Source organism: Astyanax mexicanus, chromosome 19, assembly GCF_023375975.1.
Source record: "Astyanax mexicanus isolate ESR-SI-001 chromosome 19, AstMex3_surface, whole genome shotgun sequence".
Taxonomy (NCBI): Eukaryota; Metazoa; Chordata; class Actinopteri; order Characiformes; family Acestrorhamphidae; genus Astyanax; species Astyanax mexicanus.
The window spans coordinates 39,473,911-39,497,565 of NC_064426.1; the positions used below are offsets into that span (position 1 = coordinate 39,473,911).

General features: G+C 38.4%; 2 protein-coding genes across 10 annotated transcripts in view; both read right to left on the bottom strand.

Moving 5' to 3' along the window:
• The window catches only part of elof1 (elongation factor 1), a 515,825-nt gene that overhangs the window by 460,216 nt on the left and 31,954 nt on the right, over positions 1–23,655 (bottom strand). The gene's annotated exons all lie outside the window — the stretch shown is intronic.
• The window catches only part of nfixb (nuclear factor I/Xb), a 230,914-nt gene that overhangs the window by 17,840 nt on the left and 189,419 nt on the right, over positions 1–23,655 (bottom strand). For 6 of the 9 annotated variants that reach the window (XM_049467637.1, XM_022665025.2, XM_049467636.1 and 3 more), the window contains 6 exons: positions 21,198–21,260; positions 16,841–16,915; positions 15,406–15,517; positions 14,505–14,540; positions 12,908–13,035; positions 7,498–7,572 (listed from right to left, as the gene is read on the bottom strand). In XM_049467637.1, the coding sequence (XP_049323594.1) occupies positions 7,498–7,572; positions 12,908–13,035; positions 14,505–14,540; positions 15,406–15,517; positions 16,841–16,915; positions 21,198–21,260 (489 nt within the window). The remainder of the gene's footprint in view (positions 1–7,497; positions 7,573–12,907; positions 13,036–14,504; positions 14,541–15,405; positions 15,518–16,840; positions 16,916–21,197; positions 21,261–23,655) is intronic. The other 3 variants (XM_022665028.2, XM_049467640.1, XM_022665032.2) reach the window with 3 other exon arrangements.

The window sequence follows — 23,655 nt, forward strand, 5'->3', positions numbered from 1 at the left end:
TTGTGGCACGACCAAAATGCCAGGCAGTTTGTTCTTAGACCTGTTTGACTGAGTCACATTACATTACTGTGAAGACTAATGACAGACTTGGCTAACCTCTCTCTCTACCTCTATCTCTCACGTTCCCCCTCTCTCTCTCTCTTTCTCTCTCTCTTTTTCTCCTGCTTGCTCTTCACATATGAGCCACTGGAGGTTTAGAGGCAGCACAGGGGCGACCCCAGAACGACTGCACTGCTGAAGATGAATGGACGGGTTTCCATTCAAACATTTAAGTAAATGTTTGCCCAATTTAGACAATATAGCATTAAAAAATATAGAATAAATAATCAGTGTTTTCAATCACTGAATCTATGCGAAGCAGAGAGAGTAAAATTCCCAGTAAAATCATAGGGCAGAATAGATATGAGGATGCGTGAGTATAGGATACATAGTGCTGTATAGTGTAGTATAGGGAGAATAGTTTTTAGGTTTTGCAGGGTATGATATGGTTGTATATAGAGTATATTGATGTACAGGTTGGGATATAAAGTGTAGTACAGGGTAATATAGGAAAGTATGAGGGAGTATAGGGTAGTGTGGGGGAGTATAGAGAGTATAGAGTATTGTAGTGACGTACAGGGCAGTATAGGGTAGTATAGAGTAGTATGAGTATTATGGGGCCATAGTGTTGGACATAGAGTATAGGGATGTACAGGGTAGTATATAAAGAAATGGTTAGTGTAGGGTGATATAGGGGAGTACAGGGTTGAGTAGTGTAGTATAGGGTAATATAGGAAAGTATGAGGGAGTATAGGGTACTGTGGGGGAGTATAGAGAGTATAGAGTATTGTAGTGAAGTACAGGGCAGTATAGGGAAGTATAAAGTAGTATAAGTATTATAGGGGCATAGGGTTGTACATAGAGTATAGGGATGTACAGGGTAGTATATGAAGTAAATGTTAGTGTAGGGTGATATAAGGGAGTACAGGGTTGTGTAGTGTAGTATAGGGTAGTATAAAGCAGGGTATTATAGGGTAGTATATGGAGTATATGGGAGTGTAGCATAGTATAGGGTATATAGGGTAATATAGTGTAGTATGGATATTAAAGTGGCATAGGGTTGGACATAGGGTATAGGGATGTTCAGGGTAGTATATGAAGTAAAGATAAGCGTAGGGTGATATAAGGGAGTACAGGGTTGTGTAATGTAGTATAGGGTAGTATAAAGCAGGGTACTATAGGGCAGTACATGGAGTTTATGGGAGTGTAGCATAGTATAGGGTATATAGGGTAGTATAGGGTGTACAGGGAAGTGCAGGGAGTATACGGGAGTATAATGTAGGCCATTAAAAAGTAGTATAGAGTTGTACATGGTAGTATAGGGCTGTATAGGGGAGTATATGGGAGTGCAGTGTAGTATAGGGTTGTGTATCAAGGGTTTTTTGGAAACATTCCTTTTAAAAACAGCTCACTGTATGTCCTAGAGGTGCACATACATTGATATTGCATTGATTTTTTGGTAAATCACTCTTCTTTGTAATTTGGCGTTTTTCTTTATGCAAAATTTTAGAATTTGCAAAGACTTGTTAGATACAGACAGCAGATTAAAGAGGCATCTTTTCAACTAAACCCAAACCCAACCAATCAGATCTGCTGACAAAGCCTAACAATTCTCTAAACTTCTGCCTTAAACCGTTTTTTTTTTTTTTGTATAGACAGGAATAGAATCAGCTCCTTACTTATTAAAGTGTGACAACTGGAAGCCTTCAGAACAGAGAGTACAAGGACATGTATGTCTGATATTGAGAGAGAGAGAGAGAGAGAGAAATAGAGAGTATGACATTATGTGTTATGGGATTAATGTACTAAAATAGACACACAGTCAGACTCAGACACACACACACAGTCACACACAAGGTCACGCTCCATTAGTGCATTTTAAATTAAGAGGATTTGGGATTTTCAGATGTTAAAAGCCATAAAGCTGGCTGAAAAAGTTCAAGTTCGGCGATGACACGGGCCGTCATATTTACACATGAGCTTCTGACTCCTATTACGCTTTTCCCTCTACTTAGCCGACCCGCTCGACCCCCCGTGCCACACCAGAACAAACTGTGAAGCGCTGCATTCTGCGCGAAATAAGAATCACATACAATAAAAGCGTTGTGAGTGCGAATGCTGTCTACGAATTTTATTCCACACACAGCGAATAATATTTAATTAAGTCGCCTCCATACAATTAGAAATTAGAGACTGTTGCCACGATGGTGATTTAATTAATCCTTTAACATATGCGTCTCCGTCAGTGGCCGGAAACAGACGCCAAAATAAAAGCCTTTGGAGTTAAAGCTGACAGAAGTTCCTATGATCTCCCTCTTCCTGTCTACACATATGCGCGTGTGCGCGTGCGAGTGTGTGCGTGTCATTTGTTATTTCTCTTTCTCTGTCCAGTTTCTGGCACAGTGCTGCAGCAGACTGGCAGCCAATCAAATGCTCCTCTGACCCTCCAGTCTCGCCACGCTAACAAGCTGGCCGGCACACAAACCTCGAGCTGTCGCACCGCGGCACACGCAACGCTGAGGAACGCTCGCACAACGCTGCGTTTCAGCCCTAAAAACACACGCATACAGTACACACACACAAAAATACAGCATACACACACATATATACACACACATACAGTATACACACAGAAAAATGTTTGCTGGGAGAAAAGGACTGAATACGCACAGTACAGTTCTGCACTGCCTCGTCCCCTGACCCTCACACACAGCCAGTGACACACTGTGATCCCCTGTCCATCAAATCCACTCACTGTCAGACCGGGCAGTGCAGTAAATTAACACTAATACTAAAATTAACACTTATGATAGCAGTAATAATAAGAGCAGAGTGCTACATTGTCTCATTTTTGTCAGTTTTTATGATTTATATTAACTTTACAATGGAAAAGCCTGAGTTTAACATAATATAAAAAAATACTGGCACATAGATACTACCTTTACATTGACTAGAAATGTTTTTTTTTAATTAAATTCATTAAGAAATGCTATAAAATTATTAACAAACTTTCTGATTTTGGATTCTGACCGTTGTCTCAGGACAACTTTTTACACTGATTTCCCTTAAATATTCCTTTCAGATATATAGTGTTTTTGTCGAACACTGACAACATTAATATTTACAAGTGCAAATAATTCTATAGCACATCCACTGTTTAGTACCTACATAATAAATTCAGAAATAGTCTAAACTCATCTGAAATACAGTATCTTTCTGTATATTTGGTAGTATTTACTTATTTTTTTTAATATTATTTACTTTAAAAATAAAATATAACAATTTTTCACTTCCATTTTTTTTTCTTTTTACTTTTTCTTCATAAATATACTGTCCCCATCAAAAGCTTGGACACACGTCTTCTCATTCAATGTGTTTCTTTCTTTTCATCAATTTACATTGTGAATTTAATATTAAATACCAAATCACCATCTCATTTGAACAGGTTTAGGTGAGGTGTTCCTTAATTGATTTCATGTCTTCATGTCTTTCATGTCATATTTTTAACTGGTACTGTATATGTTATTTTTCTATATCCATTTTATGTATAGCTACAGCTGATATTGATTAGAGATTGCATACAACACAATAAAAGTATTGTATTTAGCTAAATAACTGAATATTTCAATAGTAAAAAAAATATTGAAACTTTAGTTTCTAGGAATAAAATGGTCTGCCCATATTGAATTTCAGATCTTTTTACAGAACTGATCACCCACTTTTAAACACTATACAATATCTAGACTATGCATCATAATAATGATTCAACTAAATTAGCGCCACCTAGTGTACAATTAAACAGAACAGGTGAGATAAAGTGAGAGAGAAAAGACAGAATGAGTGTCAAAGAAAAGAAAAAAGGGGTGTTGAATGTTACGGGGCTCCATACGCTGCCGCACAGAGCACACTGCCGCACACAGTGCCGGGCTTAATGATGAATGACTTCACCAAACGCTTCATTCAGGTACTGAATCACCTTCAGAGCGTAGCATAGTGTCACTCTATCTCTATCTCTCTCTCTCTCTCTCTCATACACACTTACACGACAAACACAACCCCCTCCCATCCCCACCCAACTCCACCTCACCCCACTCCACACACACACACACACACACACACACTCACCACAATCACCACCACTACCATCATCATCGCCGTAACAGATGTCTTCTGTAACCCAGTAGCTCCCATAGCTGTCGACACATGGAGGCACCATCTGGACCGGAGCTTCGCTTCACTCCAGATTGTGTGTGTGTGTGTATGAGTGTGTATGAGTGTGTGTGTGTGTATGAGAGTGTGTGTGTGCGTGTGGCATATTTTGAAGACATAAGGCCTGTGGCAATACAGGCAGCGCACCTGAGTGTGTTTGCATTTGTTTGTTTGGGTTGTTGTTGTGTGTGACTGTGTGTGTGTGTGTGTGTGTAAGAGAGTGTGTGTGTGTGTGTGTGTTTGGTCGTGTCTGTGCCAGGTGGGACGTCTCAAGGCAGGGACTGCATCAGTAACCCACAAGCTAAAGTATTGCTCAGCTAAACACACACACACACACACACACACACACACAGAGTCAGACAACATGGGCTGCCGGTGTAGTTCTGTGTTATGACAATTAATTAGTATTAATAATAAGTGGCGGTGAACATAAATAAATATATCAGCAGCTGTTAGAATAGGCTGTGCTGCTCAATTGCTCATTTATGCACAAGTAATGATAGAGCAGCAGCCAGAGGGACTCAATAGACTTTACTATAGACATACTGTATACTTTTACTAGTAACCAAGATAGTCTTTAGCACCCAGCCCCCATTAAAAACACATGCTGACGGTTTAGGCATCACTATGAACTAGTGTTGGGCGGTATGAGCAAAAATGTATATCACGGTATTTTTTCTAGAGTTTTTTCACGGTATATTAATTTTTTTTTTTTTTTTTTTTTTTTTGCATGACTGGAGTATATATAATATGAAACACTAAGGCTTTAAATTAAGGCATTGATTACTAATGGGTTTACTTTGTCCCACAAAATTACACAATATATGAAAAAAATTAGACTTTATTATCAAAAAAAAAAAAAAAAAAAAAAAAAAAAACAGCTGAAGAAAACAAACAATAGACCTTAAATGGGGTTACTTCACTAAAATAAATATTTTAAATAGTTCCATAAATACTCAGGTTACTACATTTACCTAAAATATAAAATAAAATGTTTTAGTATCTTTTAAAAAAGAGATTTCTCAAAAGCTCTACTGCACAAGTTAGACGCAGTTTAATACCAATTTACAATGTTTTTCTGAAGCCATTATAGAGGCATTATAGTACTAAAATTCACAATTCCCACAATTTCATTCGTTATAAAATACAAACAAACAAATAAATTCAGTTCAGTGTGCATTAATATTATACTTTAAGCTACAGTATTAATATATTTAAAATGGCTTCAGTTACTGCTCTTCAAGCTTATTTCTGTAGTTACCTTGTTTTCAGAGTTTTAGGGAGTTTTATCTCTTGTGCTGAATAAAGAAATCTGTACTCAGGACAGATTATGGGCTCGTCTGGGGGAAATATTCAGAGTAAATAAGTGCTGTTTGCTGTAGTTTGTTATTTTACTTGGATAAAACACTCATACAGTATCTGCTGTTCCTCATACAGAGGAACAGCGGAAGGAGCTCCTCTGATAAAGATTCCCCTACGGTATACTGAATGAACCGGTATACCGCCCAGCACTACTATGAACTGATTTAACCATTGCCCTTATTCCACCATTATCCTCCTTATTCCACCACGTCCACGTCCAAGATTTTCCCAGATAACAATTAAGAGTTATTTTTGAGTTTGAGGGCACAGAAAACGTACACTGTTATACTGTAGCTGTATACTGACTACTTCACATTGTTTTTAAGTGTCATAATTTTATCTTATAGTGAATTCATGATTTAAAGTGAAGGACAGAGTGCTGGAAGGAACTTTACACAGCTTTTTAAAGGGTCTTTCACACATACATCATCATGGGCTGTAATACCCCTTTGGAAAGCCCTGGATTCATAAAGTTATCTGTTTATACAGTTCCAACAGTTTATTTTCAGATATTTAAAGCATAGCTAACTAACTCTTCAGCACCTTAGAACCTTATCCAAAGATAAGGAGCTGCGTCTGTGGTTGAAGGGGCAACTGTACTGTATTGAATGAAACTTTCAGGTGCTGTGAGGCTGTCGGACAAAACGGTAACGTAAGAGCTAACCTCAGAGCCTCACAAGCACCCAATGCTTTAACCTCACTAGAGCTTTAGAACCAAGCCACTTTTTGGGCAAGGGTGTTTCACTTCCACAGAATGATAAAAGCAAATATATGAATTCAACTACAGGTCCAGCCACCCTTTCTGTGGAAGGTGATGGATGTAAGTTACATTATATATATTATAGCTCCTCAACACTCCCATAAATTGTGTTGTGTTGGTAACTCTATTACCAACACAACAGTATGTTTATAGGTGAAAATCTCCTCTTATCTTAGTTATTAGGACTCACTGTGGTTGTAACCACTATATCAACAGATCCACTGTCACACTGGAAGTTTGCCATCATACAAAATAAGGTGGACACAATGGTTTATCCACAAAAAAACGTCAGAACAATAAAGGTTCCCCTACCAAAGTACCACCAACAACATTTCTCTCATTTCTTTGATGATTCCAACAACATGACAAGCGCTTGAACAAAAACACATCTACCCATGCACAGAAGAGAGACAGAGGAGGAGGAGGACGACGGGCATGGTGCAGTGGGAGGAAAGCAGGAAAAAAAAGAGAGAGATAAAAAGCCAGAAGTAGAGATAAAGAGGGTCTAAGACATAGGGGATCTGCAGTTATGTGGAAATTAAAGATCTTAAAGGCTTATTAAAACCTGTTAATATCACTTAGAGTTAAATTTGTAAAAAGATCAACCAAAATATTACGTTTACAGACTTTATAGAAAGTTGCGATTCCTGTATTTTCCTACACTAGAGCAAAAGTAGGGCTATTTACGCCTATTCTCACAGTTTCAGGACTTTCTTCGTTAGATAAAAGCAAGTATCAGAATCAGAAATAATGCTGTTTCAGTCTGCTGTTTAATCAGTAAGCTAACTTTTCATTACATTTAAACATTTGGAAAGTGATGAAGAAATTTACTCTCTGTCATTTTAACATGATTTGATGATGAGTTTAAGACTTTTTAGGCATTTTAAGACTAATTAAGGCTTGTTTCAACTTTTTACATTTTTTAAATAAATGAAATAAATCTGCAGATACCTTAAAGAGAGACAGAAAGAGAGATTGGGAGGTAGAGAGACAGGTAGAGGCAGGGGGAGGGGCTTAAACACTGAGACAGAGGGTCAGACACAGTGAAGTCACACAGTGGTGATGCAGGTCGTGTGTGAGTGGTGTAGAGTAGGCAGTAAAGATGTAAGAGGGTAATGTGGTCTAACCATGGTAAGGAAACTGCACGCCATCGCTCTCATGTTTAATCTTCCTCTCCTGCATACTGGCCAAATGGTGCTGCACTGAAAAACCCAAACAGGGGAGAAGGGCAGAGTTAACAATATGAGAGAGAGAGAGAGAGAGAGAGAGAGAGAGAGAGAGAGAGAGAGAGAGAGAGAGAGAGAGAGAGAGAGGAAGAGAAAGGCAGACAGAAATATAGATATACAGAGGCTTGGCATTGTATTGGATTTGGTAAGGGGAATATCAGGGGAACAGGGTTAAAATCATTCAACATCAATTCTACACACTTTTAACTCAATCATATATACAGTATACACACAGACACTGACATGCCAAAAGTCATGGGACAGCAGTATGCAAATTGTGAGGTGATGTAAGTGTGATTTAATATTCCCCAATTCAAAGTGTACCAGAAATACATATTCATATAAAGCTACATTACCACCCACAGTGGACAGCACAGTTGGTGGTAATGATTGTGGCTGTGAACAGGTACCAAGCCACCCTGGCAGAAATCACATCCACATTTAATGCAGGAGACCCCAAAACACATATGCAGCAGCTCAGTGCCCTGTGACTTTTGGCATGTCAGTGTACACATATCTATACAGTACCAGTCAAAAGTGGACACACCTTAAATTCTGTTTTTTCATTATAGAAAAATATTCTGCATTGTAGATTAATACTAAAGTTATCTTAAATATGAAGAAAAACATATGGAATTATTTACTAAACAAAACAATTTTAAACAAACATGAAGATGTTTTGTACTTTAAATTTCTCAAAGTAGCACCTCTTGCTTAGATAACAGCTTTGCATATAGGTAGAGTCAGGCTAGAGTCAGGCTTTCAGCTGTGCTGAACTCGTCAAGAGTTAATTACATGAATTTCTTGCCTCTTAATTTTAAGGTTTGAGAGCATAAGTTGTAAAGTAGTGAAGAGGTAGAGTTACAGGTATACAGTGAATATCTCTATTTGAGTAATATTCTAATTCATATTTTCAGAAGCAAGAACTACTCAACTAAGTAAAGAAAATAAATTACTTTAAGAAATAAAGGTAATTTCAAAAACTTTAAAATAATCCTCAAGTGTAGTTGCAAAAACCATCTAAAATGTTATGATGAAACTGGCTCTCATTAGGACTGCCCCAGTAAAGGAAGACCAAGAGTTTTTTCTTCTGCTTTTTAAATTACTACATAATTCCTTATGTGTTCCTTCATAGTCTGAATGATCGTAGTATTCATTTACAATGTAGAAAAAAAAATAAAAATAATGAAAAACACTGAATTTAAGGAGTATCCAAACTTTTGACTGGTACTGTAAGTATATATCTATTTTGTATTTGTATTTTGTATAACAATGCTTACAACAATGCTAACACGCTAAAACAATGGTACAGTTGGAATCCATCCCTGCCAGCTCTCCATTAGTTATGAGAGAGAGACACAGACAGGGAAAGAAAAGAAAGAGAAAAAGAGAGAGCAGAAAGAGAGAGGGAGAGCAAAGAGAAGGAAGGAACATTTGGGGAATAGAGAGACAGGAAGTCATCACAGGGATTTCAGATGAGCAGAAGGTGCGTGGGATTGTGCGATTGTTGGATTGTGGGTTTGTGAGCCGGGGGGCTTGTTCTGCTTTTATGTAGGAGACGGCGTGTATATATATGGAGGTTGTGTTTGGATGAATGGAATGAATGAGGGATCACATGGACGCAGAGCATCGTTGGATCTGTACGTGTGCTGTGATCATGAGGCTTCTGTTACAGGTGGCGTGAAGCCTGCTACATGAGGAGATCTGTTTATGGAAGAAACGCTGGAGTGCGTCCAGAAGACGTGACCGTGTGAATGAAGGGGATTAGAGAAAAGGAGAAAAAATCGAGAAAAGCAGAAACTGGGGTCAAAAGAGTATTGATATGTATAATGTGGTTATTCTATGGTAATGCTGGCTGCTGGTGTATCATCTCTATTGTCTAACCCTGTAGGTCTAAAACGTGACAAAACAGTGTTATAAGTCCTTCTATCCTTCTAACTCAATCAGCCTTTATAACAATGTTGGTTTTCTTTGGAGCGTCTATAAGCTTTTTGGTTGGTATGCAAAAAATGTGGTCAATCAGCAAACAATTTAATAGTTGGCCATCATATGAGCTAAGACATATACATGTTCTAACACAAATTAAGCATACAGAACATAATACAAAATTCTGGATGCTACCCTGACTTTACTGCTGGTCTATTATTGGTCTTGGTCTTGTTGGATGCACTATGTTTTTTCCCCAAGCAAGAGCACAAGCGTATTTAAAGCTCAGCTCAGGTTAGCAAGGGCTTATTATCTTATTTTATTTACAATTAAAGTAGCAATGAAAGCAACAATGAAACACGAGAGATACATATGTGTTTTACACCAATCAGCCATAACATTAAAACCTGCCAAGCCAAACCCACTCAAGGCATAGACTCAAGACCCAAGACCTTTTCAAGGTGGCACCAAGGTCTCAACTGCAGATCTTTAAGCCACCCAAACAATCTGCAAAACCTGTCCTATTGTAAGATTTAATATATACAGAGAAGTGTTACCCTAGGGTATATATTGTCTTTACTTTTTATTGAGGCCTGATAGCAGGTACAAGACTAATGGGTCATGTCAATATTAGGCATTACCACTCACTGTAGACAGAAACAGCAGGTAGAAATAATCATAAATGGAGACATCTGATTAGAAGTGACTAAAAGTGGCTGAAATCACGTCCACACGCAATACTAATACTAATCACCATGTCATGTTACATTTGGTATGTCAATGCATATCCAAACCCAATCAATAATAGGTATAAATGTTCAGTTTCATGAAATAACTTCATAATTATTAATAACTGACGATTATGTTAACCCCACACTATGTATATAACATGTGCATCTGCTCAACTGTATAGAAATTGAAAAATTGACAAAAAAATGAAGATATAAAGGAAGATATTGGGTTTATAAACGCCTATGCTCAAATACAAAGCTAAATACATGCACACAGATGACAGAGACCAGGACCTGGCACTATATATGACAGCAAAATCACAGGCCTGCGGAGAGATGAACACTGACCACTAAACACACACTCTCTCTCTGTCTCATACACACATATATACACACACACAAACACACACTATGTACTGCATCATTGTCTGTCTACAACAGCCTCTCCTAAACAGCCGAATACAGATGTGAAGACGTAAACATGTCATAAAAATAAGAAAGAATTCCCAGTGGGTTTGTTATTTAAATATATATGGGAGCACATGTGTTCCCACATCTCTACTGCTACCTTGAAACTACAGTACCAGTAAAAAGTTTGGACACACTTTCTCATTCAATGTTTTTAGTTTTTTCCTACATTGTAAATTAATACTGAAGGCTTCCAGACTATGAAGGAACACATAAGGAATTATGTGGAAACTTAAAAGGTGCTCTTATCTGGGAAGCTGTTAACTTGAGGTTTCAGAGGTTGGTAACTCTGATAAATCCTGTGTAACAGACGAAACTCTTGCTCTTCCTTTCCTTGGGCAGTCCTAATGAGAGCCAGTTTCATCACAACATTTTTGATGGTCTTTGTGACTGTAATTCTTGAGATTTTGGAATTGATTAACCTTTATTTTTTTAAGTTTTTTTTTGTTCTTTACTTAGTTGAGTAGTTCTTGCTTCTCATAATAAGGATTAAAACATTACTCAAATAGGGCTATTCACTGTATACCTGTAACTCTACCTCTTTACAACTTTACAACTGATGCTCTCAAACACTTTGTTAAGAGACAAGAAATTCAAGTAATTAACTCTTGATGAGTTCAGCACAGCTGTTAACTGAAAGCCTGAATTCAAGGTGACTCTACCTCATAATGCCTAAATGTGCAAAGCTGTCTTTTAACTGGTACTGTATGACTCTAAAATTTAGCCCTGCAACACAAGATACTGTAAAAGAACCCTACACAAGTCCTACAGGAATGCAGACCTGTACTTGACATGTCACTAATAAAGACCAGTAGTAAGCAGCTTGCAGTAGTATATAAAGCACTAACAATGCACAAACTGTTCACAATTCTACACTGAAAACTAGGGGTGTCACAATTTCGATATTTTATCGAAATTGATCGAAATCATGTCATGAAGTCAAAAAGAAGATCGACGCAGGCTAAACAAATGGCGCAGCACACTGTAGCCGCATTCTGACTGCTCAAAGAGCAATCCTTTATCCAGAGAATGTGGACACTTTCTTCTTCTTAAAGAAAAACTTGAAAATATAAAAATAACAATTGTTTTGGTCAGACTCAAATATGTTAATAGTTTTGGTACCTCAAGGAGCATCTTTCTCTCAGATAAAGTTAATAAATATCTTTATTAAAGAAAAAAACTTGTCATTCTCAGGGACAGAGTCTTATTTTTCATGTTTAACTGTAATAGTAGGATTGAGTTCAGTTTGTTAAGGCTCTAATTGTTCTATTATTTTGTACATGACTGTTCCTGTATTTTTTTATTATTTATTTTGTTATGTTGCACATTGCTGTTTTAATAGTGCACACTGCTGCTACCAAAAAAAGCCACTAGATGGCATTACATCTTGGTTAAATTATTTAAATTTGACCATTAGTGCCTAATGTGGTGTATTACAGATCACTTGTATCACTCTGCATCACTTATATCAAGCCCACCTTTTGAAATAAGATATTGTAAATTTGATGAATCAAACCAATGACTGACCATAGACTAATCTAAAACTGGCATAGGCCTCGCTGCTGTAAAAATAAAGAAAAATCAAGAATCGAATCGTATCGTGACCCTAAAATCGGAAATAAAATCGAATCGAGGATTTAGAGAATCGTGACACCCCTACTGAATGCCAAAAAATAGTAAGAAAATAGAGAGTACTGTGCGTGTTGGTCCCTGGCCCTGTCTGTCTGCTCTATGGGGGAGAAGAGAGAATCAGAGGATGGTGAAGAAAAGGAAAGACAGATAGAGATAGCAGGAGGATGGGGAGGTGAATAAGTGAGTGATTGAGTGATTGAGTAAGAGAGTGGCTGATTGGGTAGGTGAATAAAGGAGGTGTAAATAAAGAGTTTTCTCTTCACACAGACATCTCTGCCAGCCTGAATTACAGCCAACAGTGACAAATAACCTGATTAGTGTGTCTGGAGCAGAAACCTGTCATTACTAGTTTCAATAAACCAGAAATGCAAGTTAAAATGTGACTCTCCAATTAAAAAATGACGCCACATTGGGTTGGTGCTCTGAAATCTCACATTACTGAACGCTGACTATGTGAAGAGACTGAGGGCGGAGGTGATGAGTGGGATTGTGTGTCTATGTGTGTGTGTGTGTGTTGTGTGTGTGTGTATATATGTGAGAGTGATGGTGTTTACCTGCATCCACGTCGTTGGGCCAGCCGCTGGGCTGTGAACCGCCTGGTGCGGGGGAACGGCCCGAGTAGAAGACGTCATCCACTGGGCTCTCCATCTCACTGTCATCAATGGACTTGCGCTTGTTTGAGCTGCGAGAGGAAAAGCAGAGAAAAGAAAGTTAGATTAGATTGGAAACTAATCAATACACAGAACAAAACCTGTCTACATCAACATGTATTACTGACATCAGAGAGACGCTTTACAGGGGAAGTGGGTGAGGGTGTGATGCACATGGTTTCCTGGTGTTATGAATGTATTTTTAAAATGTAGACATTATTTATATAGTTTCTTAGTAGTTACTAAAAAAAATTAATATTAATAGTATATTCGTATAATGGCTCTCTGAACAAACCTCATTATGTATCATCCAGTCTAATGCATCTGTAACTCAGCAGCATCCAGTAGTTGTGATTAACTCTAACAAACAACTCTTTTTTTAAATAGAAAGCGATTTGAGCTAATGACAGAAAAAAGCCACAACACTCCTATTCTAATTTAATTTATTTTTGATAGATTTCTTTATAATAGATTTTGATGCAGAATAATTGATGCGAAGAAAAAAAAAACTGCACTTAAGCAAGTCGCCCTTTGTTACATATAATAAATCAAGGACTTTTAATTTGAAACGAAATATATATAGGTAATGGAGACTTAATGATGGCCAATACTCTTCCTATTTTAATGCATCTGTTTTATTTATTTTTTTTCATTAATATAGTTATAGTGGTCTCAAGTATGAATAAAGCCTTGTAAGTCATTTTTGTGCTCCTGTTTCAGGCTGTTTTAGTTGGGTGGAGGATTAGTGGGCAAGGAAAAACAACAGGACATGCAATATTCTTACTCATGAATATTCAGGACCTGCAACTGTCTTGCCCCTGATTGGCTAACAGCATTGTGACGCTCCCTTCATGGCTCTTCTTTTATTGGATAATGCAGGTAATGGGGGTAGCCTCTGAGTGATTTACTGTACTTTAAAAAGATCAAGAACTAAAAGCTTTCTAGTGAAATGACACATCTTTTAGGCCTAAAAAAATTATGTTTCAAAAAACCAAGGACGCAAAAAACAGAAGGGGCTTTGGCCGAACAAAATGGTCTTTTAACAGTAAGCTGGAATGCATTTTCATATAATATGAGATATGCCCAGCTGCAACTCCTCGATAGCTCCTGTGTTACTGGAGAGGATGAAACTGAAACTTAACATGAAGCGCTGCTCTTCTGAACATGAGCATCAGCTGAGGAGTACAGCATATTCCATACATTTTATAACTAATAACTGCTTAACAGACCTGCAGTTTTTGTGTATTTGAAAAATAAAGCCCTGGTATGTGTTAATATACTGTACAGTGTGTTTCGGCTGGGCTGTGTTTCAGCTCTACTCTTGGAAAGCAACGGTGATCGATCAGGAGAGTAATGAATAAGCTATGGTGTTCAGTTCTGGGTCTCGTTCCAAATTAAGTGATGAAAAAGATAGCGAAAGAAAGAGAGACAAAAAGAGAGATCGAGCAGCACAAAGACAGTGAGAGTTAGTGCAGGGCACAGACAGAGGAGTGGGGAATACCTCCGCGGCAGACTGCCATACAGCTCCATTTCAGTCCTGCAGCGGCCGAGCGAAAAAATGGAGAGAAAGAGAAAGAAAGAAAGAGAGAGAGAGAGAGAAGAGCAAACAGTGAAAAAGAAGTAGACAGGAAGAGACAGCAGGAAGAATAAAGAGAGCAGGAGAACAGATCTCACACACAGTAGAAGAAAGGAAAGCCTGGGCCAAGCAAGCTTTTACTCAAATACATGCACGAGTAGTGTAAGTCAGAAAAGCAAAAAAAAAACGTATTTCTGTCTATTTGTGTGTGTGCTTGTGCTTGTTTGGGATGTTTTTACATTGTAAAGTTCAGAACACAGTTCAAACCAAGACTGATGTATTTGTTACATTGTACTCAATACATTTAGTGTGGTTAATTTTGGTTTTACACTGTAGTTTAGTGACTGAGCACACCAAAATATTTTACTACATCCCATCATCATCACCTAAGTGGGCGGAGTCTCCCTATACCTTTCGCACTGATTGGTTTACACAATGTGGTCAATTTGTCTAGATGATTTTCAAGGTGTTGTGCCAAATTCTGCCTCCTTGTCAGAATCCGTCTTCCTTCCTGTGCAGATTCCCCTCTGATTCCTTTTATTTCTGTTTATTAATAAGGGTTAATCTACAGTTACGGTAGATACAGAAATCACCTGCACTCTAATCTGTTGTACCCATTCTGCTGTGTGATGCACCTGTACATCTCCATGGGGAGTCAGAATTTGGCACAACTGACAAATTTCACCTTCTTTGGTCTGCACCAAATTTTGTAGCACATTATACACCTGTTATTTTAGTTCACAATAAATTGAAAAGTCTAAAACTTCAGACCAAATAAGGTAGGTGTGAAAGCACCCTTTAATTTTGTGTGTATTTGTTAGTGTACCTGGTTGATGGAGTTGATGTGATGGAACGGCGGCCCAGGTTGATGTTGTAATATCCAGGACTGTCCAGGTCGGCCAGGGAGAAGTTGGGGCCGGTGGCTGTGGCAACTGGAGCTAATGGTGAGATAGAGGATAGAAAAAGAGTTAGAGTAGAGTTAAAATAGAGTTAGATAGAGATTTGGTCTCAGTGCTACAAGTCATGATCCCCGTGTCTATTTCAGAGCCCAATCACTCACTGATTTTACAGTCTAACTTAATTCCGGATTTGAGGTCAGATTCCTAAATTAGATTTATTGATTTCCTCCTGAGAGCCTAAAATGCCTTAACAGGATTTACTCTACACTATTTACTGACGTTCACCAGCATCTCACACGCATAAATCACCACACACATCTACACACACACACACACACACACACACACACACAGCTCCCCCTTATAACAGCTGTCTGCAGAGTCACCCCGAGGACAACTACACACTCCATCCCAAATACTAGAGCCAGAGAGAGAGTGAGACAGAAAGAAAGAGTAAGAGATGGGAAGAAAGAGAAAAAGAGAAAGTAGAAGGAACAAATACAAGAGAGATACAGAGACAAAGAGACAAAACGAGTGAGACAGACTGAGAGAAAGACACAGAGGGCCAATTAGAGTGAAACTGAGCTGAACAGAGAAAAAAAGATCGGTAGATGACTGCGACAAAAATAGAAAAACAGAGAGAGTGAGAGAAAAAGAGAGAGAGACAGTGAGAAGTGTTAGACAGGAAAACAGTGAGACAGACAGACAGAGAAAGAGAGAATCAGAAAGACACAGTGTGAGAGATAGATTGAGAGAAGAAATATATATAGAGAAAAAGAGACACTGTACAAAAAAAGGCAGAGACTGAGAAAGAGAGATAGAAAAAAAGAAAAAAAAAAAGAGGCAGGCACAGAGTGAGAAAGAAAGACAGAGTAATACAGCCTGAGACAGAGAGAGTCAGAAAGCGAGAGAGACGCAGAAAGAAAGACAGAGAGATAGAAAAAGTAAGACAGACAGAGACAAAGACATAGATAGAATGAAAGTAAGAGAAAGAGTGAGAGAGGTACACAGAAATAATGAGAGAGAGAAAAAGAGACCCAGAGTGAGAAAAAATAGACAGACATAGTGATGCAACAAGAGACAGAAGACAGATAGACAGAGTGACAGAAGAAAAGGGAGACAGAACAAGAGTGATACAAAGAGTCAAGGGAGCAGTGAGCGACAAAGGAAGAGAAAGATAATGAAATAATGGGTGTGAACATTTACATTAATGGTGTTTAGCAGATGCTTTAGTCCAGAGTGACTATAGAGATGCTTAATTGTCCACTTAGACAACAATCCTAGCTATGAAGAGAGAGAGAGAGTGTGTGTGTGTGTGTGTGTGTGTGTGTGTGTGTGTGTGTGTGTGTGTGTGTGTCTCACTCTGTGACACGCGGACCAGCTCAGCCACGTTCCACACTCCTGAAGTCACAAAACAGTCCTGGAAACTCAAGTGCCCTGGAGACAAAAACAGAGAGAGAGAGAGCAAAAGAGAATTATACACACATATGTACACACACACACACACACACAAACAGAAAAAACCCTGCCTAACCACATGGGCCACATTCATCCCTGGATTATATGATGTGCTCTTCTTCCACAAAGCGACAATAACAGGCTGACTGCTGCTGGTCAGCTCTGGAATGGACAGCTTTCCTGACCGAGACGCTCAGAGATGCTCTGAAAGTTAACAGGCATGCGGGACACGTTGTGTAGTGAGTGTAATAGGGATGTGGAATATCGTATCGTATGCAATAATATTACCAACATTTTTGAATATCGCGAACGATATTATACCCTGAAATATTGTGCCATATCACCCACCCCTAATTATCACATCAGGGTACTACTGTTTTACTGTTTTTAGCAAAAGAAAAGAAAAATTCACACTCTTCTCATTTCCCATCATATATCTACTAGAGACAGATTATATCTGTCCAGTATTATTTATTTTACTTTAATCCTGGATATATGGAGATATATTCGGAGTGAATTATTATTAGTATCATGATATTCTGGATTATTGACTTCTGTTACAAATCTGATAAAATTCTTGTTTTTTTTATATCTCAGTTATATCTTATCGTATGCAATAACAGAATTTAATTTTAATTTTGTAGCAGTAGTGTATTCTTGAAATCGTTTTTTTTTTTAACTCAGTGTTTTGTCATATTGCCAAGAGTATCGTTATCGCGAAAATACCATGAAATATTGTGATATTATTTTAGGGCCATATCACCCACCCCTAGAGTGTATCTCTTGGTGAAAGATCTGTTGACTGATAGACGTGCTTCTATGACACACCCTAAGACAGTTTCAATAAATCGCCAGGCATGAAAAACCCTGAACTGCTGTTAAATAAAAGGTGTTGTCTTCAGCAATGAATCCAGGTTCCTTTTGATATCTGACAACAGTCAGGTTTGAGTTTGGAGGTATTGTGGTAAAAGCTTTAATCCTGCCTTTGCTGTGAAGTGACACACTGTCCCAAATGCTGGAGTAATGATCCAGGCATTCATCGCTAATGACAATTGATCACTACTAGTAGTGACACTGGACTGCAGGACATTTTCCAGGAAGATATCCAACAGATTGCAACCCTTCCTTGACCTGCCTGGTCTCTAGATTTATCACCAATCCAGCAATTATGGGACAAGCTATGGGACACCAGCTTCAGCTTCAACCTACAAGTGTAGTGCAGGATCTACAGGCCCAGCTGTAGCAGCATCTGTGCGTAAATATGCTGCAGGATGCCATGCAGAACCTGTATGCTTCCATGCCAAACCATCTGAATCTTATCTCGTATCCAGTCCAGAGGTGCCAAACAAGGTACTGCATTTTACACACTATAAGGCACACTAAAAATCCTTTAATTTTCCCAAAAACCGACAGTGCAAATTATAATCACACTAGCAGTAAAGCCACTCCACTTAAGTACAGCATTATAAAGGAGTTTCAGTGAAGTTTCTCCAGCAGCGAGGCTGGAGCAGTATTAGCATTAGCAGCTAACTGCAGCGCTAGCTCTTTTGCTGTTCAGAGGTGAGTATATTGGACTGTAGCCTGCGTGTTTACATTGAACCACTAGCTGATAGTGCCCTGGCTTACCAGAACACTCAGGGTTCCTCAGTGTAGCGCTGTCGGGCGCTGCTGCTAATCGTGCTTAACTATTGTAAATCTAAGCTTACTGTAAATAAACAGAAGTAATTTACTCACATAAATGAACGGTTTTCAGGAGAAAAATCTGTGTTGATTAACATCCAGCACTTGTTTGACTTTGAATGACAATTTTTTTTAATAATTACACTTTTGTAATTCAGAGGCAAGACTCGCCGAATTAGAAGGGAAAAATGGTGAAACCCATGATCCTTACTAGTGTTGCTTAAAATGCGCTTATAATCTGATGCGCCTTATGTATGGAAATAGACCAGAAAATAGACATTCATTGATAGTGCGCCTTATAATAAAGTGCGCCTTACAGTCCGTAAAATGAGGTACTAGTATATTATATACCGGGAAGTATATTCAGTACGTACCAAATTGTCTGTATACAGTTAATGTGTGCATATTGTAGTAATTCATATGGCCATTAAAACTTGAATTAACACACCCTGTGTGCATAAGTTTTACATTGCAGCACGGGTGACAGGGTTATGGCTCCACACCCATCTGCAGCGCTGCCTGAGGTTATTGTGTGTGTGTGTGTGTGTGTGTTGGTGTGTGTGTGAGAGAGAGAGGGATCGCGAGCGCTGGTTAACCGCAGCGATGCCGGCGCATGAGCTCAGCGCTGCCCATGTGGTTCCCATCAACCAATCACGTCAGAGTGATTTATGAGCGTTCCGCCACACTCGCTCACAGCCAGCCTAGCAACGCCTTACTATAATAAACTCAAACGGGGATCACTTTGGGTGTGCAAATGTGCGAGCACATGTAGCAAGTAGCATAAGTGCGAGAAATCGTGCTTCACCCGTTTAAGTAACGTGGATTACCGAATTTATTCAGGTTTGTTAGCATGTATGCGCACGCATGCATGATCGTGGCAAAGGGACAGACTGGCTTTGAGAAAAGCCCTAAATTTGTTACACAATTGTGTCTGCCAAGCTCGTTGAATGAAATACAGTATTGTATGGCTTGAACGAGTGTGTGCTAAGAGCAGCGGCAGACTCAAGGGGGCGCTAATGTGCACTGCAGAGCGGGTAAAAAAAAACGAGACAGTCCCTATTTATTGGCTGCTTGCTCTTCTTGTGGGAAAAATGCAATTGAGTGTCCACTAGGGTGCAAAGGTGTGAAAAGCATTCCCATTTATTATTCTGTAGGTAGAAGTATAGATACTAGAGTTTAATAAAAATACTTATGTAGAAGTTGAAGAAGTATTAACTCAAGCTTTTTACTCTTTAGGTACAAGTGTAAAAGTACTGGTTTCTAAAACTACCTAAAGTATAAAAGTAAAAGTAATGTAAGGGAAAAAAAATTAAATTTTTCATGTAATTTTTCATTAAGGGCAAAATCTTAGGCCACGCCCACAGAGTTCTATAGTGCACTACCCCCCTCGCCAAAACACATTTTTCTAAAAGCCATAATGAATATAATGTTAAAATATTAAAATTTTAATGTTAATCATATAATTTAGGATGCACTAGGCCCCCTACTGTTTAAGCTGCATATATGCTCATTGAAAATAAATGTATTTTACAAAGAGAAGAATGTAAATATATTATAGAAGTTTAGTTGGACTGGAGTTTGTCTGGAGTTCTCTTGACTCTCTGCACGGATCATCTTCATACTAGGCTACATACGTCTACTATGTTTTTGCTGGAGTGGGAGCGGGATGTATGCAGGTGTGATGGATCACAATCAGATTCACTCTATCTGGATGGAGAGATTTATCTGGATAGAGGTTGTATTGAAGGATAAGAAGCCGATATGAAAACAAGCTGAAATGAAATAGGAGTATCGAGGCTATTTTTAAAATGTAAGAAGTATAAATTTAGATAATTGTGTAAAATCTATAGTCCCTATACTACAGTAAAGGAAAGATAACCAATATTTCTACTTAGATAAGATAAAGTATTTGTACTTAGTTGACATTTCTGCTTCAGCCACAGGTGCACCTTCAATGGAAAAGTGACCAACCAAAAGATAAACTGTACCTGATTGTAAAAGAAAAAGAGAATTGTTGGAAATAAGGCCTTAAAGTTTTATAAACTTAGTTAAGTTGCCTGTAAAAACATTATCAAAATATCACACTATTATTCTGCGAATTATCTACAATACTTCAAAGCATCTGTGCTACTGAAGAGGATAATACACTCCTAAATAAGCAAATAAATGCAATTTACCCACCAATATTCACCATGGGTTCAGCCTATTTACTAGATTATAGCGCTACCACATGGAGTAATGAAGCATTCATTTTTAAAAGTCAAATTGGGGGGTGAGTCTTAGGGAGTTTAGAGTATGTTTCAATAAAAATATTGTTATACCACAGTACGATCAGAACGATACAATATGTTGCAATATCGATATTATAATTGTCCCACCCTACTCTGTACAGAATGTACAGGCCTCATGTTGTGCAGTCTACCAATGGGAAACAGTGGGTTTATAGTGCAATTCAATTTCATTGAGGAAAAGCAGACTAAGTTATGGACTCTGTAAGTGTTCAAAATTGCCAAAGCATTGAACAGAAATAGAAGCATGGATTAAGTGTGCTTGTAAAAGTGTGTGTGTGTTCTAAACTCACCATTAGGCGGTGGCTTGACGTCTGCATCTCCTTGCTGGTTGGAGTTGTCTGATTGTCCGGATTCTGGGAAGAAAGCAGAGGGAAGCAATTAGGAATGGTCCAGGACATTCAGACTGGGCCAAGGCTGAGGAGACTGAACCAATTACATGTACGGGAACGCTTTGCTAGAACACATTTAAAGTGTGACGATGGTAAAAAACAGACCATACAGAACGTCCAAAGCACACTGAAGCAACTGCTGCCAATATCCCTTCCAATCTGACACAACAGGTTCTAATACAGACTCGTCTGACTCCACACAGCAGGGACAACAGCATTCTGATTGGCCAATTAGCTTCTAATTGTTGAGAGGGTACTTGGACTAATGCCACCACAATGCAGCTTATGACCCAGGGTCAGCTTGGGAATTAGAATATTACCTCAGGTCTCAGATCTTCCTAACTTCAGTGAAAGATTGACGTATCAATCATCAAAAATAGGAACAATAAACGATTAAATACAGTATGTTTATTTATTCATCTACCAATACAAAAGTGGGACTGCCGCCATTCTGCTTTTATCTTGGTGGAGAAGACCAGCGGCTGCATTTGTGGATGTACCGTGTTCAGTTTGCGCTAACATCATGGTTTCTTGGCCCGTATTACCTCCAGAAGGCCTGGTGTAAAGTGCAATTTCGTATGATGCAAAGGTCGCATTAGTGAGGTCCTCTGCACTATTCCAACAAGACAATACTCCACATACTGCTGCCGCACACTAGATCAACAAGCGCTATCAATGCTATATTGTCTTTTTTAAACCTTTTCCTGCTTTATTTCTAAGAATACTGTATACACAATAATAAACTATGCCAAATTTGACATAATGTAAATCTGCAAGTTGTATTTTACCACTTTGGGACCAAATTTCTTTCCGAAACAGACAGTTAGATATTAAAGTTAGGTGTAACAGCAATAAAATATGCCTTTCCTACTTTGAAACAAATGTGGTATTGACTTAAAAAATGCAGAATCTCTACTTTAGGAATTCTTTACTGACAGAAGTAAACAAATTAAGATTTAGGCTCCTGAAACCTGGACGTTTGCTTGGTGTGCATTTTTCCTCCAATCTATTTCTCCTATCTATTTGAGGTAAGTAGGACCAAACATTTGTAAAAAACTAAATATTGTCTTTGCAAAAAACTATGTCCTCATTTAAGAATTATCCTTGCCATTTGTGATCAGAAGGAAGCAATTAGTCAAAAAAAAAAAAAAAAACTGTAGCTTTCTACAGTAAATACATAAACATAAAACTAGACAAGAACTTTTGTAATGGCTGTAGAAACTTTTGACCGGGATTCCTGCAATCTTGTTTTCAATCATTTGAGTCTAATGTTGCCATGTGACAGCTAGATAGTACGGGCAGTGTCTCCATATGAGGCCAAGGAGTCAACTTTTTAAAAACTATATTATATCTTAATTATCATGGTGCAGAGGAGGAGAAATCTAACGTGACAAAACCTCAGCTCAAACTACCAGTTCTTAGAGTCACTTGACGTCTTGAGTATCAACTTGATTGTTTATTTGTTTTTTTGTTTGTGTTTTGTACGGTGGCCGAGAAAGCCCAGCGCAGTGCAAATTGAAAAGCGCTGCAAAAGCACAAAACACATCCATCAAAATTACAACACAGGCGCAGCAAATAGAAAAACGCGCTGCAAATAGAACCACAATACAACGGAAGTGAGTCACAACACAACGGAATTTTCCCGGGGGACCTTAAAAGATGCTGTACCAGCTGTATACAAAGGACAATAAGTGGCAAACAAGCTTCTGAAAAGTAAGTTATGTTTATTATCTGTGATTACCACGGTTGTGTGCATATTATTAAAAGTTCTGCTTCACAAAACGCCTTGTTTGCCACTTATTGTCCTTTGTACACATAGTGAAGTCCGAGACGTTACTGAAGACGCAGCTTAGCTGGTACAGTATCTTTTAAGGTCCCCCGGGAAAATTCCGTTGTGTTGTGACTCACTTCCGTTGTGTTGTGGTTCTATTTGCAGCGCGTTTTTCTTTTTGCAGCGCGTTTTTCTAGTTGCAGCGCGTGTTTCTATTTGCTGCGCCTGTGTTGTAATTTTGATGGATGTGTTTTGTGCTTTTGCAGCGCTTTTCAATTTGCACTGCGTTGGGCTTTCTCGGCCACCGTAGTTTTGTGTTCTATCAGCAACACATTGGCTCTATGTTATGGCATCTGCAATGTTCGTGACTTGAGCATCAAAAACATAAATCTGTATTTTAGCTGATGGAATCTTTTGAAACAGTTTATTCATATTTGTAACCATATAAAAGTTATTTCTGGTGGTTAAAAGTGCAGTGCAGTCTACTAAGATGTGTTAAATAGTTTGAGGAGTATCACAGAATTGGCAGGCTGGAGTCATGATTGTCTGATCTTGTCTATTAAAGAATTTCATACTGCATTTAATATT